Source organism: Sebastes umbrosus, chromosome 9 (assembly GCF_015220745.1).
Source record: "Sebastes umbrosus isolate fSebUmb1 chromosome 9, fSebUmb1.pri, whole genome shotgun sequence".
Lineage (NCBI taxonomy): Eukaryota > Metazoa > Chordata > Actinopteri > Perciformes > Sebastidae > Sebastes > Sebastes umbrosus.
In genome coordinates, this window is record NC_051277.1 from 9812773 (window position 1) to 9838842 (window position 26070).

Genomic DNA, 26070 nt, shown 5'->3' on the forward strand with positions numbered 1-26070 from the left:
ATCATTTCCAGCAGGGGTGCTGACTGAGGGGTGGTCTCTCTTTAACTATGAGGTCATCCTGGCCAAGTGGGCAGGACAGACAGCTGTTGACACCTGCTGCAGAGGCAAAGCAAAACATCTGCAGGTCATATCAGATGGCCTAACCTGATACCACTAGTTCGTGTGTGTGTCTGTGTGTGTATTACTCATGTTGTGGGGACATAAATCTGTTTACACAGTCACATTGTGGGGACTCGCCTTACTTATGGGGACAAAATGCAAGTCTATACATACATTTTAGGTTGAAGACTTAGTTTAGGGTTAAGTTAAAGTTAGATTAAGGTTAAATTTGGGGATAGGGTTAGGATAAGGATTAGGCAAGTGGTAGTTATGTTTACTTTCAGGGTTAGTCTCTGGCCAGGAAATTAATGTAAGTCAATGTAACGTCCCCTAAAGTGATGGAAACGTATATTTATATTATTTCATAGTATATAAAGCAACTCCAAGAAAAATTCTATTATTAAATAGAATTAAGGGCTCCACGGTGGTGCTGCCGTCTCACAGCAAGAGGGTCGCAGGTTCAAACCCGGCTTGAGGCCCTTCTGTGTGGAGTTTGCATGTTCTCCCCGTGTTAGCGTGGGTTTTCTCCGGGTTCTCCGGTTTCCTCCCACAGTCCAAAGACATGCAGGTTAGGTTCATTGTTGACTCTAAATTGCCCGCAGGTGTGCATGTGAGGGTGAATGGTCGTCTGTCTCTATGTGTCAGCCCTGTGATAGTCTGGCGAGCTGTCCAGGGTGTACCCCGCCTTCGTCCATTGTCAGCTGGGATCGGCTCCAGCCCCCCCGCTGTGACCCTGAATAGGATAAGCAGTTACAGATAATGGATGGATGGATGGATGTGTCGTCGTCAAGTTGGTGAAGATGTTTTCAATATGCTGTGCATGTGTTTTTTTAATCTGCAGTGTGTTCAGCTCTCAGGGACACCGTAACATCAACTTTTGAAAGTGTAGGAATTTAAAATACAGGTGAAAATTAGTTTAAATTATTAAAAAATATATATATTTATGCTATGATAAATATAACAAGCCTTAAACGTTGCTCACAGTTGCTAGAAAACAATTAAAACACAAACTAATATTGAGTTCCTTCATTAAAAATAACCAGAGTTGAATAACATAAGACGCCCTCGAGCCCTTGAAGGATTTAACTTCCATAACTGCTATGAAATTAATGATATGCACAAAGTGTTATCTGAGAAATGATTACAAATTGTGATAAGGTTTTGTACAGCCACAGCTGCAGGCTGCTAATGATAGTGAACGTATAGAGGTGTGCAAGCACATGTGATGTTGTGTGAAAAGCGGACACACCAAAGCTAAAGTGAAGTTTTTCAACCCCTCGGGCAGCGACTGAAACTCGTCACCACACAACAGCTTCTCCTCAGGTTACAATGGCTCCCCGCCCCTCAATGATTTCTTGGAGTCTCTAATTAGTGCCCACACTTGTGTTTGGCATCCAGAGAAAGGAAGATTGAGTGTCAGTCTTTTCACTACAGCCGTCTATTTGCGTTGACCCTCTGGTATTCTGCGTCTGAGCTCATGAGCCTGGATTTAGACATAATATCGCCACCGAAAACAGCAATAATATGAAGGATAAACCCATCCAACCTCACTATTTCTCCTTTTAATTTATAAAATGATGTATGTCAAGCAAATGTAGTCTCTTATTTGAAGTAAAAATCTCTTAAAATTATCAATTGTTTTAGCAAATATCTCTCAATTGCTTAATTTATGAGGCAAAATTGTATAAATAAACAAATGATCTCTAGGAGATACAGTTCAGAAACACGACAGCAATAACAGAGGAAACAATAAAAGTGTAAAACAAAGAACCAGAATCTGAATGTGGGTTTCTGCGTCATCGTTTTTAAAGGTCTCCGTTTCTGCCCGTCCAGACTAAAATGCAACCCTGGAGTTTTAAAACTAAAACGGGTCAACAGCTTTTTCAAACTTCTCCATTTTAGGAGCTCGAAAAAGCCAGCGTAGTGTGGAAGCTAGGCATAACCGTTGAAAAACAAAAAGGTATTGGTGTGGATGTAGCCTTATATGCACAAATATATTTCATGTTTGTATCACTGTAGGTCCACACAACAAGTTGCAACAGTATATAGGCCTGTAATTCTCTCTGTTTCTCTCTTCAAATTACAATCAAGGCCTGCCCCCTACATTACTGCAGGGTGCCCCGTATCAACCCTGTCAATTTCCTGTCAGTCGTCAAACTCAGAATCAATATCAAAGTTAATTATCAACCGGATGGATTAAGCAACAAAAAAGAAAGTAAAAAAGGCTGTGAGATGTTTCTCACAAACACAGGGAGACGGGCCAAACTTAACTTCCCCTTCTGGCTGGGAACCAGGCGTTGACAGATGAACCACATCTTTTTTAAACTTCTCTCCACAGCTGTGGACGGGAGCTCCAGGCTGCTTTGTAGTCACATCTGTGAGCTGGACAGCTGGATGTTGGGAGAAAATTACAGTTTGATCTGTGGCAAGCCAGATTGGAAGACAGCTTTGCCGTACCGGATCCAGACACTGCGATTAAGGCTGATCAAAGATGCAGGTTTTTGCAATGAACGTTGCGGAGAGGATTGATAGCTGATCACAATCCACTTTGTAGCTCCCTGGCTCCGAGGCAGGAAAACACTCAAAACCTGCAATGAACAGTTTGGAAAAGTTCGATAATGTTTCCAGCTGATGACTTCTAAAGTGATCTGGACGCACGTATCTGCGCTGGAATCTCAGTAAAACCTAGGTTGCAAGTTGGATAACGGCCAAGTTCGCACACTGAGTGAATCTGTCATCACACATCTTCCTCCCCTTATCCCATTACTTTAATCTGATCTTAAATCATGAAAATCCAAGTAACATAGACCTCCCAATGCTCCCTGTATTAAATTTGCCGGCTATTAGAGCATTTAGAGCATTGTAGCCACAAAGTAATATCCATTTAATCACAACAGCTGTCTGGAATTCCCAAAAAATCAAACAATTTACATAGCAAACATAACCTCCGAGCAACCCTTTAAGAAGCTTGGAGCAATGCAAGGAAATCTGGGTAAAGCCTCCAAAGGTCTGATGAGATTTTCAGCTGTGGCGAATTGAATGATTAATCCGAAGCAGCAGACAAGGAGACAAGGAAAAGAACATTTTAATTGTGGCAGTTAAAGAATAAGATTCTCTGGTCTCTGGCTCGGCTGCCAGATACAGATCGATTTCTTTAAGCGGGTTGCCCTGGATCTCTAATTACTGCCACCCCACCAAGCCTCCGTAACCTTTTGGCCCAGCTGTCTAGAGAGGAGTTGCAGTGCAGTTCTCAGGGTAATGAAAGTATATTCCTTTCAACCTCTATTTACCAAGGGAGGGTTTGCTGAGCACAACTGCTCTTTTCCTGTAACATCCAGCTCTCACTCACACAGATATAGGCCTGTTGCTACCCACTAGCTTCTTGCTTTGGTCAAATGCACTGTGACGGGAGTTGTTGAAAGAGGTGAGGAGTGCGTCCAATTCACCGCCCGAAAAAAAACTCACAGGGTTCAAACTGACGACCTCCTGGTCAAGAGCTTCCTTTGCTAATAATTCAGTCACCACCACTCAGTCCACTGCTTTCCAGCATCAGTGCCAAAACCAAAAGCATGTCCTCTATACTCCAGGGAACAATGTCTACACATACATCCCAGCATAACAACTTGCCAAAGGCTGGCTTTGCTAAACCAAGTAAGTTTGTACCTGGATATTCAGGAGTTGACATGAGTAGCAATTTGAGGATTAGGAAATGGGAAAATTGATGTTTCTGAGAGGAAACGTCTGAAGGCAAGGGCAGTGACTTAGTGTCTGCAGGTTAATTCCCATAAGAGGGGAATACAATTATTGTATAATTGCAATGTTGCTCACAGAGCTGCTCTCTATGGATCTATTCATCCAGGGGTTTCCAAAGGATTTGTATTTCAAACTATAGCAGCACTGTTTAAAGAAATACGCTGGAGTGTATACAGGAAGTGAAGTTACTCTTACTGGTCTGCAGTACTATGGCTTTGACCCCTGCAGCTTTTACAGTTGGTTGCTTTGAATTTTTGTGATTCACGGGAACTTAAACTCATTTCACTATTTGAAGTTACTCTTGGTTAAAGCCACAGATGTGTAAAATGTGTAAAAGCTTCAAATGAGATACCATACACAGGGACAATATCACAAATGATAGCGGGGGAAATAGCAAACAAGTCCTCCAAAATTAGTTTAGTAAAATAATGTTGATTTCGAAAAAGTATATAAAGTCAGCAGTTTGAAATTTAAACCAAATTCCTGAACTACAGAACTCTAAAGTGACGTCTATACATCATATTTGTTTTCAAATTTGCAATTTATGGCTCTTTACCCCGAAACAACTGACCAATCAGAGTTTAGGTGGGGGCATCATCTTCCTATAGCTAGTTAGCTACCTATCTACATGCGAAAAACAAAAAAAATATCCACAGAAAATATTGCAGTTGTTGTTCAACTTCTACCGCAGTTTTTGTGTTAACTTAAAGTAATAATCAAATCAAACAAATTAACTCACTATCTATCGCCGAAGGAGGTAACTCAATTGTGATTGAGCCTATGGCCCACTGATGAAAGTATTACAGTATGTATATATTATATATTCCTTCAAAACATTCTGTATTATTAAGTTACTGCTGATGCAAACTGAACATTTCCTACTGCTGCTGCTGCTTCACATTAAAAGCATTTAAAACACAAGTTGACTTAAATTATGACATAGTCACAGGAAATGCAACATGTTTGTCAGTGAGCTTGACACTGAACGCTATTGTTCATCAAAAATGCCTCTACAAAACAAGACAATGGTCATTTTTGTCATTTTTTGACAGCGGATTAGTTTGAAATATTGTAAGGAGTAATCGAACAAGAAGTTGCACAGTGACACAGTGAGCTGTTAGATGAAGAGCTGCAAGGGATAGGCTGCAGAGCCAGGTAACCAACTACTTTCACTTCCGCAGACTCATGCCGTGTGCAGCATAAAATCACAACAAAACAAGGAAAAAGAAAGGAAAAGGCAATTGAGTCCGATAGTCCGGTTATTGTTCTATCAAATACAGTATAAGGTGGAGTTATACTCTTTGATTCACTTATTGTACTTCAGATGAAGCTGTGGATTCAGTGCTTCAGTTTATCTGTCCGGCTGGTTTTGACTAATTCGGTGCAATAATTAAGGCAAACACTTTGTCATTTGAAACAAGCCTGCTCCATATTAACACCTCCACCAACTAAATGCAAAACCTGCCGCTGTAATTGAAAAAGGTAAGTGATTATGACTTACTCACGCCGAGAAAACACAGTTGCTCGATAGATGTAATTGTAACTCATCCAACCATTAGTCTCTTATTTAACAGGGGGGATTTAATTAAGTCTCTTTAGTAACCCCTTCTTTTACCTTCGATGACCTTTACACACACACATGCGTCACCATGACTAATAAATGCTGACAACTAATGTGATGTCACCAAATTCAGCGGGTCTCATTTTTATGTGCCTGTCTGGGGAATCGTTTTGAGACATGACAAATAAATGGAGATGCTAAACACTTAGCTCCCAGTTTGTCTATTTAATTGTCTACACTGGTCATTAAGCCTCCGGCTGTCCACCGTCTCACAAAAGGCCTCCAAGCATTCGTAAAAAACGCCTTTCAATCATCTGTGTCCATTTGCCTCTAAACATAACCCTGCTGTTTGATGCGATTGTTATCAGAGAAACATAAACAAGAAATGGAGGAACACAACCAGCCACTAAAAGCCTCATTTTATCTTTAGAAACAATGAATATTCATGAAGCAGCACTTAAGGAACAATAGCCCTGTAATTACTTTCCAGACAAACGTAACAAAACACATTCCTTCCTCTCCAGTGCTTTGAAAAGCTGATATTTGGGTAAATACGTCTTACAAAGACTTCACAAGGCAAATAAGCAATAACAAGCAGACACCACTAATTAGCATGTATATGAGGAACTGCAGAGTTAGTTTCCAATAAATCACAAATGATTAGTGAATTGGTTGGTGACTGATCAGGAAAAGCTACTAGACCACCAAGACTGAATATGTATTTACCAATCTCACAGATTCATAAGCATTATACCTGCATGGAAGCTGCTCTAATCATTATGTTGAAATGACAAATGGATCAAATTACTAATGTGAAAGGTGTCGCTTGTAGTAACAAACTCAGGGCTCTGCCCAGCATCAAACAGCAGACAGACACAGTTAGAAAACTAGCTGGTGAACATTGGTGGAGCATTTAGCAGCTGAAGAGCCAGATATTTCCCTCAGGAGATGGTGGAGACCAAAACAGAGATTAAAGGAGAGTGAATATTGGACTTACATTATGAGTGATGAGAACCAGAGGGGAGTAAGTGACATTTTTTGCCCAACAATTAGTTTCATATATCAAATGAAAGCTTGTGGTGAGCTCTTTATACTGCCAAAAGGGCACATGTGAAGTCTAAACCAATTCAGAGTTATTAATCAAAAACCAAAAGGCCTATCATTGAAAACACTGAGCTATTTGGGGCCAAAGTGTAAGTGTAAGAAAAGAGAAATAAATATATATTTCAATAAACGTCAAAATATTGGTCATTAAGTATATTGTCATCCACATGTTTATGAAGTTTTAATATTAAAGATTGAATTTCATAAACAAAGTCAGGACAAAGTATGGTACATTTTTCATTTTGGTCACTTTTGCCCGTCCGATTCTCACCCCTAAGTAGTGAGAAACATGATTCAAAATAAATTATAATGTTGCTCTGTATTGACTGGATGTCTTATCAGTTGTATAATGGATGATAGGCCCTATATCTGTGTTGTGTTTACAGCTTGCTGCACTGTCCCCAAGTGGGCAAGAAAACCATGCAATTATTGCATAATTAATCGCTCCTGAGTTTTTGATTTCATCCAATCACTCACTACCAACAACAACATGCTAAATAGTCTTCTAAGACTTTATCTAATATGCGTACAGTACAGTCAGTGTTGGACGGCTAGACATTAACATGTTACATCAGTGTTACACATTTTGGTCTCCAGTCTGGGATGTTTTAGTTTGACAACTGAAGCCTGAGGTGAGGGCAGGCGGCTAGTGAGTAAATCCAAAGTTGTCTTATGTACATAGTGTCGTGTCTTAGCTGCTACATCTAACCGCCGGTCACCTGGTTTTGTTTTGTTCAGTTTATTTTTGCTTGTCACAGCAGGAGAAGCACAGCTGAAACAAATTTCACTAACGATGTTAGTCAGTTTCAATGTCATCAATTACACCTGTGCTGCTCATGCTATAACAAGCCACAATGTCTGCTGGGAAAAAAGGTCCATTAACCATAATTAGCTGACACATTTGCTCATTATTAATGCTTCTTTGTTTACAATACCACTTTGTTAATGCTTTAATTAATGCTAGTATTACGATATTTTGCAACCAGTGACCAGATGAGAACTGATCACTTATCACCTAATAGCTACAATATTGTTATTTGTTTCAATTATAAGCACTTCTTCAAGTTAAGATGACTCATTTGTGTCCATTTTTCCATGTTCATTTTTTTCTTTTTCTTTGGTTAAGTTTTCCCACATCAGGGTCATAAAGGACAGAGGGTGTCATATCCTGTATAGATTGTAAAGCTCCATGATGCAAATTTGTGATGTGTGATATTGGGTTATAAAATTGACTTGACTTAAATCTATGAAATATTGATATTACTCCTCCTAGTAACAACACTGGAGGTAGTATCAGAATCAGATTTATTTACCAAGTGCGTGTGCACATACAAGAAATTTGACTTTGTTTTGTTGTTATTTTTTTTTTTGCATCTGTCTTGATATACTTACACAGAAATAGAAATAACAGCTAGGAACAAGGACAACAAAGCTGGACTGAAGGTAAATAATAGACAGGACTGTTATGTACATAAATACATGAAACAATAGGTGTATATATAAAGAGTAAAGAGTAAAGGGTTATTATAGCCACAGCCCTGAAATAATAATAATAATAGCCCATATTTGGCAGTGAATGATGACTATTGTCTTTTTCATGTACCCCAAAAACAACTATCTCCTACAAATTATATTTATCATAAGGTGGTCTTTAATGTATCATCATTTATTTGATTATTTTCACTATCAATCATTTTTAATGCATTCCAAAATTGTAGTTATCTACATTTTTAATGAGCATGTTTGACGATGCAAGACCACATTATTGTGAATTCAAGTTATGGTCTCGTTATTATAATTTATATTTTTGGAAAATAGACTTGGTCACAAAATTGCTTGTTTTGGAATTTCAGTGTGCTTCAGTGCTCTCTTTGAAATGTAATGGCATGTAAAAAGCAATGCATGATATGTAGCTACTGAACTGATGTGGGTTCATGTTCTCATAACAAAAAGGCTTTATAAGAGCAGAGCGATGGATTGACTCTGTTCGGCGTAATAGAAATACTGGCAGCAACAGAGTGGTGAAAAATGCTTCATGTCATGCAAACATGTCAATGATCTGCCTGAGAAAATCCATCACCGCGAGCATCCGATGCTGCAAACTACGCCAAAAAACAAGCCAACTCAGTGACCCGCTTTACATCTCAGCTAAGGCCTGTCAACAGGTGTGAAGGCAGACAAAGTGTTGAACAAACGCTGGCTGTCAAGGCACAAAATGAAAGATAGATTTTGACAAACGGAGTTGTGCATGAAAGATCTGCCTTGTCAATGGCATCTCATTAGTTGGCGTGGTTCCGGGGCCATTTTAATGCTGTCGTCTGTAAAAGCCCTAATTAGAGGCAGCTGAACAGATGTAAGATATGGAGGGAAAGAAAAAAAGGAGGCGGGGGAGAGAGGGGGCTTAACACCTTTTCTGCTAACCGGTTGGTAACCTGTCTGACAGAGTCTGTCTCTCTCTCAGCATTACTCATTCAGAAGGCGTTCTTTCAAGCTGTTATCACACAATCTTTCCTGTGAAGAAGAATGGAGTGAGAAAAAAGTCTTAGAAAGATATGAAGAGAGACAGTATAGTGTTTAACATTCTGGTCACTCTGTTTCATATAGCTTCAAAGTGCTATTCTGCAAAATAATCTGCATAACTCTATATAATATTTATTTAATGTGAGCATTAATTGCATCATTGCATGTTTGTACTGCACTTCTCACGGACCAACTGTTAAACAAACATTGTGAACATTACTATCAGGCCTTTTCCTTGATTTTTTTTTTTTTAATGTTTGAGTATCTACAAAAATGCAAAATCTTTGAAATTACATTACATTTCATGAATATTTCACAAACTGCTGTGCGACTGGGCTGAAATATTTCATAACACTTAATATAAGGCACAATCATATGACAAGTAACATTTCAGAGAGATATAGAGACTTGCTTTTAGACAATGCATCTTGAATATTCATTCATTACACTCATTATGACATGCAACACTTCCTAATACTAGTGAAATACAGCTCCAAACAAGTTTTCCCAGCTCATTTCAAGATCTCTTTTTATCATGACAGGCCTAAATATTACATCTTATTTCAAGAAATCTTACTAAGTGAATTTCCACTTGTTCCATTGGCAGATTTTTTTACTTATTACAAGAAAAAACTTTTTTTTCCAGTGCAAAAAATGGTGCGGCGGTAGGTTAGTTCATATGGACTTGGCTTGTAAATCTGAGGGTTGCTGGATCAAGTCCCTGTATGGACCAAGTGCATCCTGTGGACCGACGGCTGGAGATGTGACAGTTCACCTAATTTAGATTTACAAAAACTTTTTTTTCCAGTGCAAAAATGGTTTGTGTGCACAACTGGACAAATCAGCGGTAGTTGTCTGCTGTGTACACTGATGCATTATTACAGCCCCGAATGTCTAGCGTGTGATTTATGCCAGACTAAGGCAGATAAATCTGAAAACAAGTGCTGACAGAATAGAAAGACAGCAACCAACCGTGTGTGTAACATACACATTAACATACAGCAAATGTGCCAAGGCTGGAAACACAATGATAACACCAATAAATAGCATTTTCCTTTTCCTAATGCCCATTACAGACTTGAGTGGCGACCTGCCCAGTTTATGTCATGTTAATTACCACCTGGACTCCTTCCAGACCAAGTACACTATCTTTAACTACACTCAAGATTAAAGGCCCTGAACCTACGCACATTATTTTTGAACACTTTTTTTTTAGGATTTCCAGACACTCATGTTTCTACGTCTCCAGCTGTAACTCCATGTTGTGTCAACACTGAATAGATCTTTCTCACGGTGAAAATTTCCACTTGTCAATCACACGTCTAATTAATAACATTAATAAAGTCTGCGCAGCATTTCGTTATGCCAGTTCTACTGTGGGTCCCCTGTGTTGTGCATTCTGACCCATTGGCACGGCTCACTGGCACACCTAAATGAAGTCCAACCATAATTAAGTTTATTAGTAACACCTGTGCCCTTCCTGCTACGACAAGTCAAAATGTCTGCTGTGAGAAATGCCTATTAGCTAGCCAAACGCCTCTAGGATTAAGATTCATTTAATAATATTTGTTTCTGAACAGTGTAGCCAAAATACACCCTACCATCCAGTAAACTTGCAGCATGCCCAGGACTTCCTGCTATGCTGGCTGATGTGATGATTTGTGGTGGGCTTCCATGGCAAAAGAAACTATCAACCAGTTGGCACAAATCACATTACTTCCAGTTCTGAGCTTGTGTGTAATTCCAGATCTTTTTAAAACTTGCCTGTGTTTTCACCACTTGACTGAATTTGTCATATTCTGTATTCCTCAACATGGTGCTGAGCCACGCAACATCTGGGCAATGAGCCGTTTCCTCTCTACACCTCTGCACCAAGTACCCAACCACAACCAGAATCAGATTCCCTTTTTAATCATCAAGTATAGGATACATTTAGCATGGAATCATGTGCAGAGACAAATCAGTTACTCATTGTACGCGCTGGCACACAGTACAAGGACTTGTAGAAAGAGTGTCGCTACTGTACTTCAGACGTCAATGTCCAAGTAACAAGAGAATCAAATGTAAAAAAAAAAAAACTGGACATCTCGAACTGACTTACTGGAAGAGCCTACGTGAGTCGGCACTGGGCTGTTGAATGAATCAAGTGCATTCTTCCAGTAAATCAGTCCGGGTTGCCAAGTTTTTACATCGTACAAGGACAGCAGCTCCTCACGCTGTAACAAAATTACAGATTGCACGTTGTATTGTATTCACCACAACGGTTTCCTCAATGAACAGTTGAGAGTTGAATAGAAAAAGGCAAAGCCAAGTGTCAGGATATTATGTACCTCTGCCCTTAAAAAAATCATTTTGAAAAATCATTAAATTGTATTCAAGTATGTCCTCTATTACCCTTTTTTAGTGAGTGTTACGGTAGAGTACAATTCCAGATCGCCAGCAGTAACAGGGTATGAAGCTGTAGCTCCAAGACAAAACATTTTCCAGTATTACCGAGGAGCTGGCTTGAGTATGAGGTAATTTCACTCTTATTTTATTAAATGGAGATTGCTGCAGATCCTGTTCAATGCGCATAGACAGCTACACTCAAACACGCACACACACACAGTTGGCAAAATCATTCCAGTCGGTCATAAGACCTAATAGCTAATGTGCATTTTCATTCCATTTGGGCCGTAGAAATGGATACCCTCCCGTGGGGAACCGAGTGTAAGCATGCCGTGGCAGAGCGTATCCAGTCTGCACCGAAAACCTATTTGTGCTTCGGGAAAAGCCATACATTCTCAAAATAGTCTGTGTGATTGGGTTACCGTCTCTGTATGCCACTGGCATAGTGTCGTATATCACATCTCACCATGTGCTAGGTGACATAATCCAGCCAGCATGGGACGGAGCTATGCCGATGATTACTGGGACAGGTGTGTTTTTTATCCCCCCCCCCACCCTTCTCCCGCCCCCCAGTTAATGCATTAGAGCTGGGATATTTCACATCTCTATTTAATAGCTTCTGGTTCGTTTCTCACTCTCCTCCGATGGCACATAAAGGAGACACAGTGGTGGGTTGATTTCTGTGGGCATGCATGACTTATGAGTTAGTATTGTAAGTATTTTTAGGTAATGGAAACTGAAAGCAAGAAAAAATGATGCGCTGCTGGGATGCAAATAAAAAGTGATTTGGTTAAGTTTGACATTTTCTATGCATACTGTAGATGAACTCTAGCAAGCCAAACAAGACCAGTGTTCAGTTACTAGAAATGTATAATATAGCAACCTGCCATGTATCAAATCACATACAGTATAGGGTGTGCAGTTTCAACAAGGAATGCATTAGTCCAAAACAATATGTGTCAATATATGCAGTGAGAAATAAGCCAACATTTGAACCTGACAAGCAAGTCACCATTAACCTTGCACGGCAGCTGGATTCTCGCGATGTCACGAGATCACGTAAGAGTCGCAGGATCAAATGTCACACGAAAATCCACCTTGTCAGGCTCCAAGTAATGTGTTTGTGTCGCGTTCGCCAGACGACAGACCAATCAGCGCACTGTGAGGAGTTACTACAGTTACGGGCGTGGCTTAGGTGTGTGACGTGATGCGGAGAAGCGACTGTTCATTCTAAACAACAATGGTGGCTCCTGAAGAGGTTAGTGTAGATGCTGCAATAGCATCAGTTATATCAGAACTGGAGAGTATTTCTTCATTGAAAGATGAGCTTTTGTTGGAATGATGGAGTTGGAATCAAGAGATGACATGTACGACCGCAGTGTTTCACAAGTAGCCAGCTTACAAACTCATTTTAAACCAATAAAAAGCTAAACTGTCATTTGACGATAGCCGGTGGGTTCGGAGATTGCATTTCGGCCAATGCGCTCCGCCTCTTTTGCTCTCACGCGGATTATTTACCTGCATGCAACCAAAGTCCGCTCAAATTTGAAAGGTCAATACTACTCAGGCTACAAATGGAAACCAGAATGGTTCCGGTACCAAAATCGTGTCCCATTGCTTTCAGATTCTGCATTCATATGCAGATATCTGTTTATAGCGATTACCATCAGTACTACCTTGCAAGTCCTTCCTGTGTTAAGGTCTGATTGAGCACAAACCTGAGCAGCAGTACGCTGTAACTCCATTCAGTAACTGTGTAGAATACAAGATGGGGTTTCAAATGTGTTTTGGCATTCATTGTGTTATTGATTAAGCTTAATTATCTTGGCTTAACTGAGCCCATTCCATTAAATGTACCCTAATGCATTCTGTAAATACAGGTGCACACTTTTTATTTGCACAACAATGTTATGAAGTCCGTAAAAAGCTGTAACTGCAGTCACATCTTCATTATATTCTCCTTTTAACTGCTCAGACTAGACATGCATAATATCATATCTGCACTGAGGTGTCTAGTGTGTGCTCTAAACTGCATGAGGCTTCTCAAGCATCAGTAACTCTCATTGCTGCTTTCTAAAATTAGCATCATTAATGATGGTGCTTGATAAGCGTGAAATGTCTCTGCTGCATCGGATGAATCCAGTAGCTCGGTTTCACACATTAGATCCCTCATATAATAATGAAGAGGAGGGAGAGGGAGACATAATAAAGTGAGACCAATTGAGTTTGTTTATGCCGTAGTTTGCATACTATGACCTCTGAGACTGCTACCAAGCGATGTGGCTACATTGTCTACAGGGTTTCTGTGGAATTCCCGGGGAAATGCAACATAAACAGCTTACTTTATTAGAAAATATGTCCCGACGGGAACAGACTGAAATAACTTTTGGGTCATTTCATGGTCACAATAATCAATATGTTAAATAAATGTTTTCTTTGCACAATGTGTTGCCATAATGCAGTTGCAGAATGAATGTCTGGAGCATTATAAGGGATTTTATTTATATAATTATTAAGTTGTTCAATTATTGAAGGCGTCATTCATGAACTAATAGTGCATTACAGGTTAAAAAGTAGATATTCTTTACAAATAGGAACAGAATGGAGCACAAATGGTGTCTAATATGCACACAATAAGGACTTAATGGTTGGTTGTTGGTTACGTTTCATTTACCACCTGATATAGAGCTTATCAGGGAAGAAAGTGGCCAGTGTGCAGATCATTAGACACGGGTTCATTAGCAGTCGGTTCTCTATTGACTTATATAGTGCTTGATTCAGGAACTCTGCCTCATTGCAAAGTGTTGCCAAGAGACTCTTATTCCATCATAAAAGACACAGCTGTGGGTTTCTTCAGCACTTGATCTGGGTCAAGCTCCCTGTCAGTCAGCTGCAAGGTGATGCCTATGAAGCAGAGTCATTACAGGACAGTTTGAAAAAACTCTTTGATAGGAGGTGATGACATCTGCCAAGCTATGCAGACATGCCCTCCAGAGACGTTACCCAAGGTCAACTCATCTCGCTGCCAAGATTTTCAGTCCAGTTGCCATAAGACAACCAATCCTCACAGGACGACTGAGGTCTGTATAAAAACTGTGCCATACTGGCAACGTTTCAAACCCTCACAGCCTCGAATGGTTTATCAATGGAAGCCTCTGTTTTACAGTTTTGTGACAACAAGAATGATAATTGTTGTTGCCAGCATTTACAGTAGATCAAACAATCTTTCAGAGCTCCTTTTTTTTCCATACATACATACATACACTTAGCTGAAAAGATAACTACACTTTCTTGCCTTGACATGCTCGGGTTTCAGTACAAAATGCACATACGTTACCATATTATTACTCAATTTAGGGTGACTCTACTGTACTGTTTTTCATTTTTTGAATGGAAATAGCAATTCTGATCTGTTTTGAGTTAAGTTTAATCCTCCTTAAAGGAGACCTACTATGCTTTTGCGTTTTTCCCCTTTCCTTCAGTGTGTTATATAGTTTTTTTGTGCATGTAAAAGGTCTGAAAAGTTACAAAGCCCAAAGTCCATGCCAAAGGGAGTTACTTTTCCACACAGGAATACTGCTCCTGAACTGCCTAAAATGCCTTAATTGAAATCTCGCCTTTTTTTACCATAACGTGGTGATGTCACCAAGTAACACATTTGCATGATACCCGCCTAGCGGCTAGTTTGGCATGCCCACAAAAAAAGCTAGTTAGAGCAGAGCTGGAGGGGAGTTCGAAGAGTTTGGTTTGGTTGACCAATCACAACAGAGTGGTCCAGCTGACCAATCAGAGCAGACTGGGGTTTTCGGTGGGGCGGGGGGGGGCAGGAGCTCAAACAGAGCATTTCAGACAGAAGGTGAAAAGAGGTGCTGCAGCACAGCCGGTATGAGAAAAAAATAAAACGTTTTTTGAATATAAAAGCATGTGAGCATATTCTAGTAGAAACCGAAAATACAAGTATGAACCACACAATTTGCATATTAGGTCCTCTTTACCTCATTCAGAGCTGCTAATAAAACGACAATCAGCCCAGTAAAAAAAAAAAAAAAAACCCTAGGGAGTTGAGGAAACAATGCTAACTCACAGTGAATGACAGGTATTTGCTCTGACAAGTAATCTTGACTTTAGGCAGACATACTCCACCCTTCATGTTTAGACTAGACTGCAGCAGGCAGACACTTCTCTCTGCCCGACAGAATCAATGTTAGCACTGGGACTATTTACAGTACTGTGTTTAGAGGTCTAAATTTATAAACTGTACATTTCTCTGCTCTGGGAGCTCTCAGAGGCATGCACTTGACTCACAATTGCTCATTTTCTTTTTGCTTTGTTTTACTCAGTCTGCTTCATGTGTAGCTGCTTTGCTTGCTGCCAGCTGGTCAGACTGGAGCTACTTGAGTCATTGTGCAGAAACAGCTGATAACATTCACTAAGTCCTTCCGCTAAGGAAGCTAAATTGCTTTTCGATTTGAGTCATTTCATCCCGTAGATAAAGGAAAAAAAACATGATAGAAGTGTTATCTGTATTTATTTAGTTTTGAGAGAGAATGTGGCAATATCAAATCTTTACAAACTGCCAATGAAATGGTGGCTTTCAGAAGTAGCATTGGCAATGAAACAGTGACAAAGCCAAACATTTGAAATGATATTGCCAAGCTGATGATGTAACAGTCCTTATCTGAAAACTGGTAATATTTCAGAAATTGTGTTTCTTATTGGAGGGCAGTCAATGGAGGCAGGACAATGAGACCACTACAGAACTGCACCGATAAGAAACTGAAAGACGAGAAACTTGGAGAAACATCAAAGTTATTATTTGAAGACATTATTTATCCAGGCGATGTTTGCTCAGCATGAATGCGTTTCCTCACCAACACCCTGATTTCTATTCAGACTGTTCCAGACACACCTGGGAGCTGCAAATACACTCAATGAACTTCTGATACCACTCAGTAGCTTGGGGTTAAGTGCCTTGTGTAAGGGCACTTCAGTAGTAGCTAATAATGAGATAAGGGTGTGGATGCATTTACAAAAAATAACGATTATATTCTGTTATCTGTTAGCAGCTGGTTTCAGTGGGGCATTCTGTTGCTAGTAGCAACCCCGACTGACCCCTACTCAACAGCAGTTTCACAGCCACTTTTCAAGTTTAAATGGGATAAATCTCTCATAAGTGTAAATGGTTGATTTGGTTGGAGTATCACTTTAAAGCTGGCCTAATAAATAATTTTATATAAACAAAGGGTTAAATGTGAAAGTGGTTGTTTGTAGTGTCGAACCCACAGACAAGTATCACCCAGTTTCCATTCCACTCTACAGCTTCATTGTGTTGGTTTAGTTACCCACTGTACACTACCTGCTCTGCACTAAAAAGTGCCAAACAAAGTTAGCAACTAGTTGGTGAACACGGTGGCGCATTTAGCAATTAAAGAGCCAGATATTTCCCTCAGGACTTGGTAGAGATCATAGACTGTATATAAAGATGGACGACACGTCGCCACTTCCTCTCACTGTATAGAAGTGAAGCCAAAATATCCGGGATACGGGAGCTACCATCTTGAAATTTTGATGTCATTTGGAGCCAGAGTCTGTGCAGCAGTGATCGAGGCGCTGGAGCCACGGTATCGAGGTCAAGCCCATGCCAATCACAAGCCAAGCACGGCCGCAGCTTGTTAGCGTGAGTCAACTAGCTGCTACATTAGCACCACGGTAGCTTTTTGGCAAGAAAGACACAACAACTAACTATACATTTATGATCAAATTGTCTTTTACTATTCACTGTTACTTGTGACAGTTATGGAAAGTTAAAGTTACATCTCCTCTATCGTACAATTCCCGAGCCTCTGGCGGCGCGACTACTTCACTGAGAGCAGCTGTCAAACCAAACTTATCAGAAAAATACTAAGAACTACCTAAAATGACAAACGATCTTTGGGAAAAATGTATTTCATGTGTAGGCCTACTTTGAGTTTTTAGTATGGCCCATGTCCCATCCACTAACATGGAGGGGGTGGGCTTTATGACCTATACTGCAGCCAGCCACCAGGGGGAGATTGAGATATTTTTAGCTTAACTTTTGGCTGTCATGGCGTCCATCTTTATATACAGTCTATGATAGAGACCAAAATCAGATCTAAAAGGAAAGGGAATATAGTACCTAAAATTATCAGGTTGTCAGAAACATGACTACAAATAGACCACGTCAACACTTTTGTGTTTACAGCTTGTTACGCTACCCCCAAGTGGTCAAAAAATCTATTATTGCAGATTCAAAGCATCATGCTCATCCACTTTTTAGAGACCACGGTATTACTGCTTATACTGCTCTCAGTAGACCATCACTGGTCAAAACATTGACTATAAGCGAAGAAAACATCACTAACATTGATTCAGTCGGGCACAGACAGACCTGGTGTCTGTGGAGAACATTTCTTCTCCAGTAGAGCTTAAACCTGCGACCCACATCCCTTGAAAAGTCCCTTGGCTGCTTCAGGAAGCGGGGGAGACGGTGCCCTCACCGCCTGAAATGACAAACAGCAGGCAGGCGGTGGCATGCTTTGCTTGCCAAATACAGCACTCCACGTTCAAATAGTGCTGACAGGGAAAACATAGACACTGTTATCCAGGGTCCCCCACTCTGGAGTGAGATGTTGAGGGGAAAAAACTCCTCCCGGCAGTAGACATAGACCTGTCTGTATTCAGGGGTGGAGGGTTTCTACTGCTGCTATCATGGAAAAATCACATAACTGCAGATTCAGGATTTTCTTTTTCTTACTTACTTACTTATGTTTACACAGGAACTTATGTGTTTAGCGACTTTCAGCATGGAAGGGCCCATGAAACCTGTTTATATCCATTCTTCAAATTAAAAAAATACATTGAGAAATCATTTTAACTATCCTGACAAACTCCTTTATATGTAGTTTTCACGGTAGTGATATACTCTGTGTAATTGTTGCTCTCTTTGCTTAGCGCAGAGTGCATTGAACATTCGACCCGTCCGTTTCCTCTGATGGTTTTAATTCAGCCAAGCATACCGCGGCTGCTCTTGCACTGCCCACTACAATGATAAACTGCAGAGTGCTGCGTTCATTCATTCAAGCATATCCATCAAAGTACAGCCTCTTCTAACTGGAAACAAGCTTTCCCAGGCTCAGGAAACATCTGACCTGTATTAAAGAATGCGTGGAGATTCCAAGAGCGGCTAGTTTTGTTTCACTGGTTTAAGAGGCGTATCGTAATTTCAAATTAAAACACAGAGTTAAGCACTATGGAAACCACTTAAAACAACAGAGTGGAAACTGGAATGCCAGCTGGCCGCACTTGTAGCCAGTTGAAGAGGCTTGTACCTACAGTTATAAATCCCAATGTTTGGTAGTCACGACAGATTTGGTAACAGAGAAGGAGAGAAACACACATGACTATATGATTTGAGGCGACATAATGGTGCTTGACTTTGTGTGTGAGAAAAGATTCAAACAACTTTAGAGCTAAAAGTGTCAAACCAGTGAAGTCTGGTCACTGTTCATTCCCATTTGAAAGTTTTCTATTAAAGGTACAGTCTGTAGGATCTAGCGGCATCTAGTGGTGTGGTTGCAAATTGCAACCAACTGAGTACCCCTTAGCTCACTCCTCTCTTGCCAAGACTGCATTAACATGAGACGCCGAATGCATACCGTGGTGACGCTGTTCACCTCGCTCAGAGGTACCATAATAACACTACTTTAGGAGCAACGGAAGTCAGACGGCGGCTGGCGGTACCACTGTTTTACACTCTGTGGCTCACGTTACCGCAGTTTCACAAGTGTGTTGGAGAACTATACAGTGACCAACGTAAAAACATGAAACGCTCTCCCTAGATGGTTTGTCTGTTCTGGGCTACTGTAGAAACATGGCGGACTCCGTGAAGAGGACCCGCTCCCTATGTAGATATGAATGACTCATTCTAAGCAAACCAAAACACAACGATTCTTAGTTTCAGGTGATTATACACTGTTTCTTTAAACATATCCCCCTGTGTTTCCTCAATACAGAAACATGTGAGTCTCCTGAGTAATTTAATAATATAATAGGTTTATGTTATGGCCATAATGTTTAACTCTTTCAATTTCAACTTTGTTTCTTTTTTTCCTGTCAGTTTGGTGTGGAGGGTGGCTCTAAATAGAACAATACCCAAGAGCGTCAGCTACTATCTCTAAGGGAAAGAAATTCAGAATGTTCTGTCATTGCAATAGTTAATCTAAAATTGACCCAAAATCCAAAACTGAACTCATTTAAACAGCTGAATTAGATTAGATGGTTCTTATCACAATGCGTCTTGGGAGTTTATAGTTGGCTTCTCCTGTGAAGTTTTTTCTGTACAGTATGCAGAGTTGTACCTTTGACATTTGATGAAAGAACCAGATACTTTCCAATGCAGTTGCTACTCTTCAAGAGTGAGACATAAGCCTTAGAAGTGCTTCAACTGTCAGTCACATAACATTTAAAAATGAACAGGACTTTTACTTGCGGAACCCTGAATGACCAAAATAACTAATCCCACTTCAAAACCTTTCAAGTGTGCTGTGTTCTCAGCCATCTATGAATGAATGAATAGGTGATGTCCACTTCACAGTACACCTGAAAGGCCACCCACTCTCTTTCCTGTTTTTAAGTCCCCACTATAAACTGCTTGTTTGTCTGCATCACAATCTAATGAATGCACAATGCACCTCTGTATCTCCGTGTATGTATACGTGGAAAGCTGCACATGGTCCCCGTGGGCCCGTGACCCTTATAACCCCACCTCTCCCCCTAATCTCGTAATCTTTAGCGGAACAGCAGCCTCTGTGATCATTGGCAGGTCTGGCGCATTGCATACCTTCCTCCTGTGGCGCTCAGGGGGGATATGTGGGAATATCTGCAGGTAATCCGCATCTCCTACTAATATTTGCAGCCGGATTTTTCTAATAAGACCTGGGCCTGTGCGCATGGGTGGGCTAGGTATAGGGGTGAAACATGGCCTTCTACGGGAAAGTGAAGACAGACCACTTAACTAAGAGAGATGATGTGATGAGGCGGCCCCTGAGATGACCTGTACGATAGAGAGATGCATCTTTAGCTGAGTGTGCAGCGTTATACAAGTGTCGCCTCTGCCAGCAAATCACGGCCTAATGGGAACACTGTAAACACTGTAGCATGAACAAAGACCATCTCAGAAATGAAACAAGCTTATAATACGTTAGTTAATAAGCCTGAAGACAAGGTGCAGCTACAGCTTTATTGTGATATGCCTGAGTCTATTTGCTTAGACGGGAGAACATCATTAATTGAACTCTAAAAATGCCACTGTATTAAATACACGGACTATAAATCCTGTTACAAATCACAACTCTATCTCCTACAAAATACACTCACATAGGCCTACTAGTAAATGCTTTTACAAATGCCGTCTGTGGTTCATGTCCTGCATCAGCAACACATTCTTATCCCAACTCGTCACATACCGCTGCTTTGTCACGCCAAGCACCAAGTCACTTCAGAAATAGGCAACAAAACCACTCTAGTTAGGTTTCCTGGATGAAAGACTTGTTTGTTGGACCCATCCACCTCCCCGCCCGCCCTGTGTGTCTTTTTCGCTTGTTAAACTACTTCATCACACTCCCGGCACACTTTGTCGCACTTTGTTTACTGTTGCCGTGGGTGGATTTACATCATAGTGAATGGAACGACCGGTGCGCTTCATACCGGCGCTAAAGGGTGCCGCGTGCGGTTGTACAGAACACCGACCGTCGTGAAAAAGCCTCGATATTCAACGCCCTGGGAATGAGAACGGGCTGGCATCATATGTTGTAAGGCAACTAAAACACATTCTTTTTTCGGTTAAAAATGTGAAAAGGTCAATATATTTAGAATCTCAGATCCCATCAGCTATCAGTCTGCCGATGGATAAGCCTCTAAGCGACGTACATGAAACCTGCCTTGGCGGATGTCTGCGCTCTCCGAGTGCACTTCTAGTTTACAGTCCGATTAGCAACTTGAGATGCAAGACTGGAGTTGGAGTTGAGAGACGACGTGTATGACCGGATTGTTTGACAAGTAGCCAGTTTACAAGCTCATTTCAAACCAATAAAAAGCAAAATCATCATCAGACGATAGCCGGTGGGTTCCAAGATTGTATTTTGGCCAATATGTTCCGCCTCATTTACTCTCCACACGGACTGTTCACCGGCATACAACCAAAACCTGCTCAGATGTAATTGGTCAATACTACTTAGACCTCAAACGGGAACCAGAACATTTCCAGTTGCAAAATCTTGTCCCGTTGCCTACAGATTCTTCATACGAATGAAGATTCTCTTTATGGAGATTACTGCATTTGGGTCACCATTGACTTTTTCAATATTTGTCCCAGACTGAAACTTGATTCAGACGGCGTTACGTTTCTTACAAAACACATTTGCCGATGCAAAGTAGCTGTATATAAATGTCATTTTTAGGAAACAGCGTTGTAACTGAAGACTGTATGAGCCTTTTACTAATCATTATGAAAATAATGAGCCTGATATCCTAAAATGCAAATACCACCATCTGTAAAATAATTATGAGCGAAAGAAAAGTATAACTTGTTGAAACAGACTGCGGTTGGTGTTTGGGGTGGATGGGAACATTTCAACTCACTTCTGAAAACCATAAAAAGCATTTTTGTAGTGCGACTGCAGATGTCATTTCTAGCAATGCTTTTTCTTAATAGTCATGAAACCTTATAGCCATGTGGCAAACACATGAAAATGACACATGCGATACATGTTATTGTAACATAATAACCCTCGGTGGTGGAGGAAGGAAGTGTTCACATTATTTACGACCACAACACACAAAATGTACATTTCAGAGTTCATGCCCGTCCTGTTAGTGTTTTTGAGACTTCTGTCCGAATTATTTATTGTGACAGATGGTTACTTCACACAGCACTGGCTCCTCACTGGGAGGCAGCCCCCTCTGATATCTTATGGAGTCATCAGCAGCCGCTTGCCAAGTTTAATACGACCGGGGACCATAACTCTCTCTGCAACTACTACTAAACATGCCAGACAGGTCTGGCTGCCTCCCCTCCCTCAGATCGATATCAAATTGTCTCACAGAGCATCGGCAATCAAGCGCGCCAGAACGGTGAGCTCTCAGTCAAAGGTTACAGACCGGCCCTGGCCAGCTTCGCCCTCAGCTGACGTGTGACCGCTGTTTCAAAGAGTTCTTTGACAGTTTAACATCTCTCCACCCCACGCTGCCCCCCTCCACCTCCTCCACCTCCACCCCTTCTGCCTCCCCTCTCTCCTCACTGTTGTTTTCCTTTCTCAGCCGTCCTGATTAAACCTGGAGATCCCAGAGGGAGGCTCTGATTTCCCAGCCCTGACTGTTACTGTAGTGAAGTCAGCGCTGCATGTCCTCACACAAGGCCAGTCAAACCCACCGGCTACAGAAGGCTGAGTAATGAATGGAGTTTGACCGGTGCAACATCTGCAGGACACAGGCGTTGTGTTTGCTTTCAACTGCACCCTGTGAGGTCCTGTTGTCTCTTTATATTGTTGTACAAGTCTCTGTCAATACCTCGGTCCAATACAAGTGCTTCATTATTTATTGCACTTGCTTTTTTGATAGTTAATCAATGCTTTACTAATGCAGTCACAAGCCATTTATAAGAACAATCTTTTAGTTTCCAAGTTTTGGAAATTCTCATGCACAGCACTTGCTTTGTCTTTTTAGCTCTTTAATTAATCATGAAGACCAATCTGATGGATTGAACTTCTAGAAAAGAGCTGTAGGACATCTGAGCCAAAATCCATTACTAACATGAACTTATAAAGTGGTCCAACAGTCCAATGGATGTGTCTTCCTGATGAATTCAAGAGTTTAAAAGACAAAGCAAGGGTCTGGAGGAGGATAGTAACCAAAAAGTTGTTCTCAACTGATCTAAAAAGCATTAGTATTAAACATATGGGCTTTATTAACTATTAATAGAGTATAATAATGTATCTAAGTGTCTTGTAGGTAAAAGCAAAGAATAAAGAAAATTCCATCAGGATGAGAAAACAATCTATATAAGTCAGTGCATTATTGGAAAATCAATTATTTCATTCCAAGTTTGAAATATGGCCCCATGCCCACACACACTCGTTGCCAACATACTCAAACTGTAACAGCAAAGAATGTGATTGCCAAATTGCAAATGATGGCAAGAAATAATTGGAGGGTAATTATTTACTTAATGCAACTCAAACTTCAGCCCTAATGTTGGATGTCACATTAAAACATTGACAGAACTGGATTTGTGGATTTGATCGTGCAGCTCAGTGCAGTTCTGAGCAAATTACATACAGCCTGGAGCTGCTGCTGCATGAATGGAGCCTTTTTTTTGGGATCACAGGGAAAACTTGCCCCGGGGGACATGGAATTTCAGAGGGTTTTCCCCCTTAAACATACACTGGTATATGCTTTAAAGGTAAAAAGGTAATTTTGCACTTCCTATATCCTGGATAATGCAGTTTGAGCTGAATGCAACTCATTCATTGCAGGTTAAACTCAAGCAAGATGTGCATTTTTAAAAAGAATGAAAAATATTTTTTAAAAGAATGAAAAATATTTAAAAAAAAAATAATTAAACATATGTTTTAAAAGAATGAAAATATTTTTTAAAAATAATGACTTTTTTTTTAAATAATGAAAAATATTTTTTTTAAATAATGACAAATATTTTTTTTTAAATAATCAAAAAATATTGTTTTAAATAATTTCTTTATGTGTGTGGAAAAAGTTAAATTCCATAACTTTTTTTCTAAATATTACAAATAACACAATGAGAAACTCACCGTTCTGCTCCTTTACACTTGGAGGGTGAAATTTGCTGACATGACTTGATTCAGCTTCCGAGCCATATCGTTGGAGAAGCGATGCAAGAAGGAATATTAATGGAAGGATCATTTGGATGGATGGAGTGGTGGGTTGGCGATCACAAAAACGCTGTTGAACGGTGATGGTTTTGGATCACCACGCACATGCGTCGTTTACAGGACACCAGTGCTGTTTTGGACACATTTGGAGAGGATACAGGCAGAGTAGAATCCACATAATCTTAATCATCAGTCCTTCTTGGGAAAAAAGTGAAATTTATGTCTCAATAAATCAAGACAAATCCTCATCCAAAGCTTGGAGACCTGCGTAAAGCCAGTGCGCACCTGTTGGTTCTGAGAAAAAGTTGGATACTAAGTGATGATAATCCTGGAATTAGTTGTGAAAGCGTCCGTATGCAGGCGGATCATCTATGGTACAAAGATCATTAGAAGAGCGCCGATGCATTTTGGCTAAAAGCGCGCGTCCACGGTGCGTTTCTTGGACTCAGTGTGAATAAATCCCAGCAGATCTTTTACGCATTAGAAGAGCTCTGCAGCAACCTGATACAGTCTGTGCCCAGAAATGAGTTCTGTTGTCTGGCGAAGCTCTCGAGTCATAACTTGGTGGAGACTGAGATAGACTGAGGGGTTGGGTTTTTTGGAGACTGCACAACTGACGGCACAACAGGTGCTATACATAAAGTACAACTTCCCAGTAGAGGAAACTCCCCGGCAGCACGTTAACTGTTCCGTTGCTGCTGCTGCTGCTGCTGCTGTGGCTGCCTGCTCCAATGAGGTGCTTCACACACTTTCAGTAACACATTGTCAAATGCAGTTCCACTTGTTGAGACAGTTTCACACGTTTCCAGGAAACCTGTATCCAGATAACTGAGAGTAAAGCAGCTCAGCACCAGTCTGTTATGAAGAAAAAAGTCTGGATAACTTTTAAAATAACTTTGCAGACTGTTTCCTCCACAATAGAAAAGAAACTTTAAAGGGGAACTACTCCCATTTTCAAAATTGATATATGGTATTCCTATGGTCTAATTATTAGTCTATTACTAAACATGAACCACTCTCCAAAAACTAGAGTGCTAAAACTCAAACTTGTGATGCCATAGGGTATAAAGTGTGGAGCTGCTCCATATGAAGTCTCCATACATTGTCTATGGAGCAGCTCCAGACATTATACCCTATGACATCACAAGTTGGAGACTTACTTCTCTGGTCTTTGGCTTTGAGAGAGAGGAGCTCATGTTCACAAATATTGATTGAACTTCACTAGAGCAAGGAAATAACATATTGGACTTCTTAAAGGACCCATATTATGCTCATTTTCAGGTTCATACTTGTATTTTGTGTTTCTACGAGAACATGTTTAGATGCTGTAATGTTGAAAAAAAAAACCTTTATTTTCCTCATACTGTCGACCTGAATATGCCTGTATTTACCCTCTGTCTGAAATGCTCCGTTTTAGCGCATTTCGACAGAATTGTGATGGAATTGCAACAGGATTGCATTGCTAGGCAACAGCTTGGGTCCATGTGTACTTCCTGTCAGTTGATGCCATTGATATATACTGCAACCAGTAATAAATTGGGACACAGTTAGAATGTTTATGTTTAAAACTGCGTAAAGGGTCTAAAAATTGTATATTTGTGACATCACAAATGGACAGAAATCCTGACAGCTTGTTTCAAATGCAGAGTTTCTGAATACCAGCTGTGTGTATTTCTCTGTGGATTGAGCGTTTCGATACTTTCATAGTATTTATATAGC

At 40.5% G+C, this 26070-nt stretch overlaps 1 protein-coding gene across 2 annotated transcripts in view; it reads right to left on the reverse strand.

The window, feature by feature from the left end:
* The window catches only part of pdgfc (platelet derived growth factor c), a 56127-nt gene extending 31125 nt beyond the window's left edge, over positions 1 to 25002 (reverse strand). For both annotated transcript variants that reach the window (XM_037781053.1, XM_037781051.1), the window contains exon 1: positions 24271 to 25002. In XM_037781053.1, coding sequence (XP_037636981.1) covers positions 24271 to 24382 — 112 coding nt within the window. In that variant the 5' untranslated portion in view covers positions 24383 to 25002. The remainder of the gene's footprint in view (positions 1 to 24270) is intronic.
* Positions 25003 to 26070: the final 1068 nt, after the last annotated feature.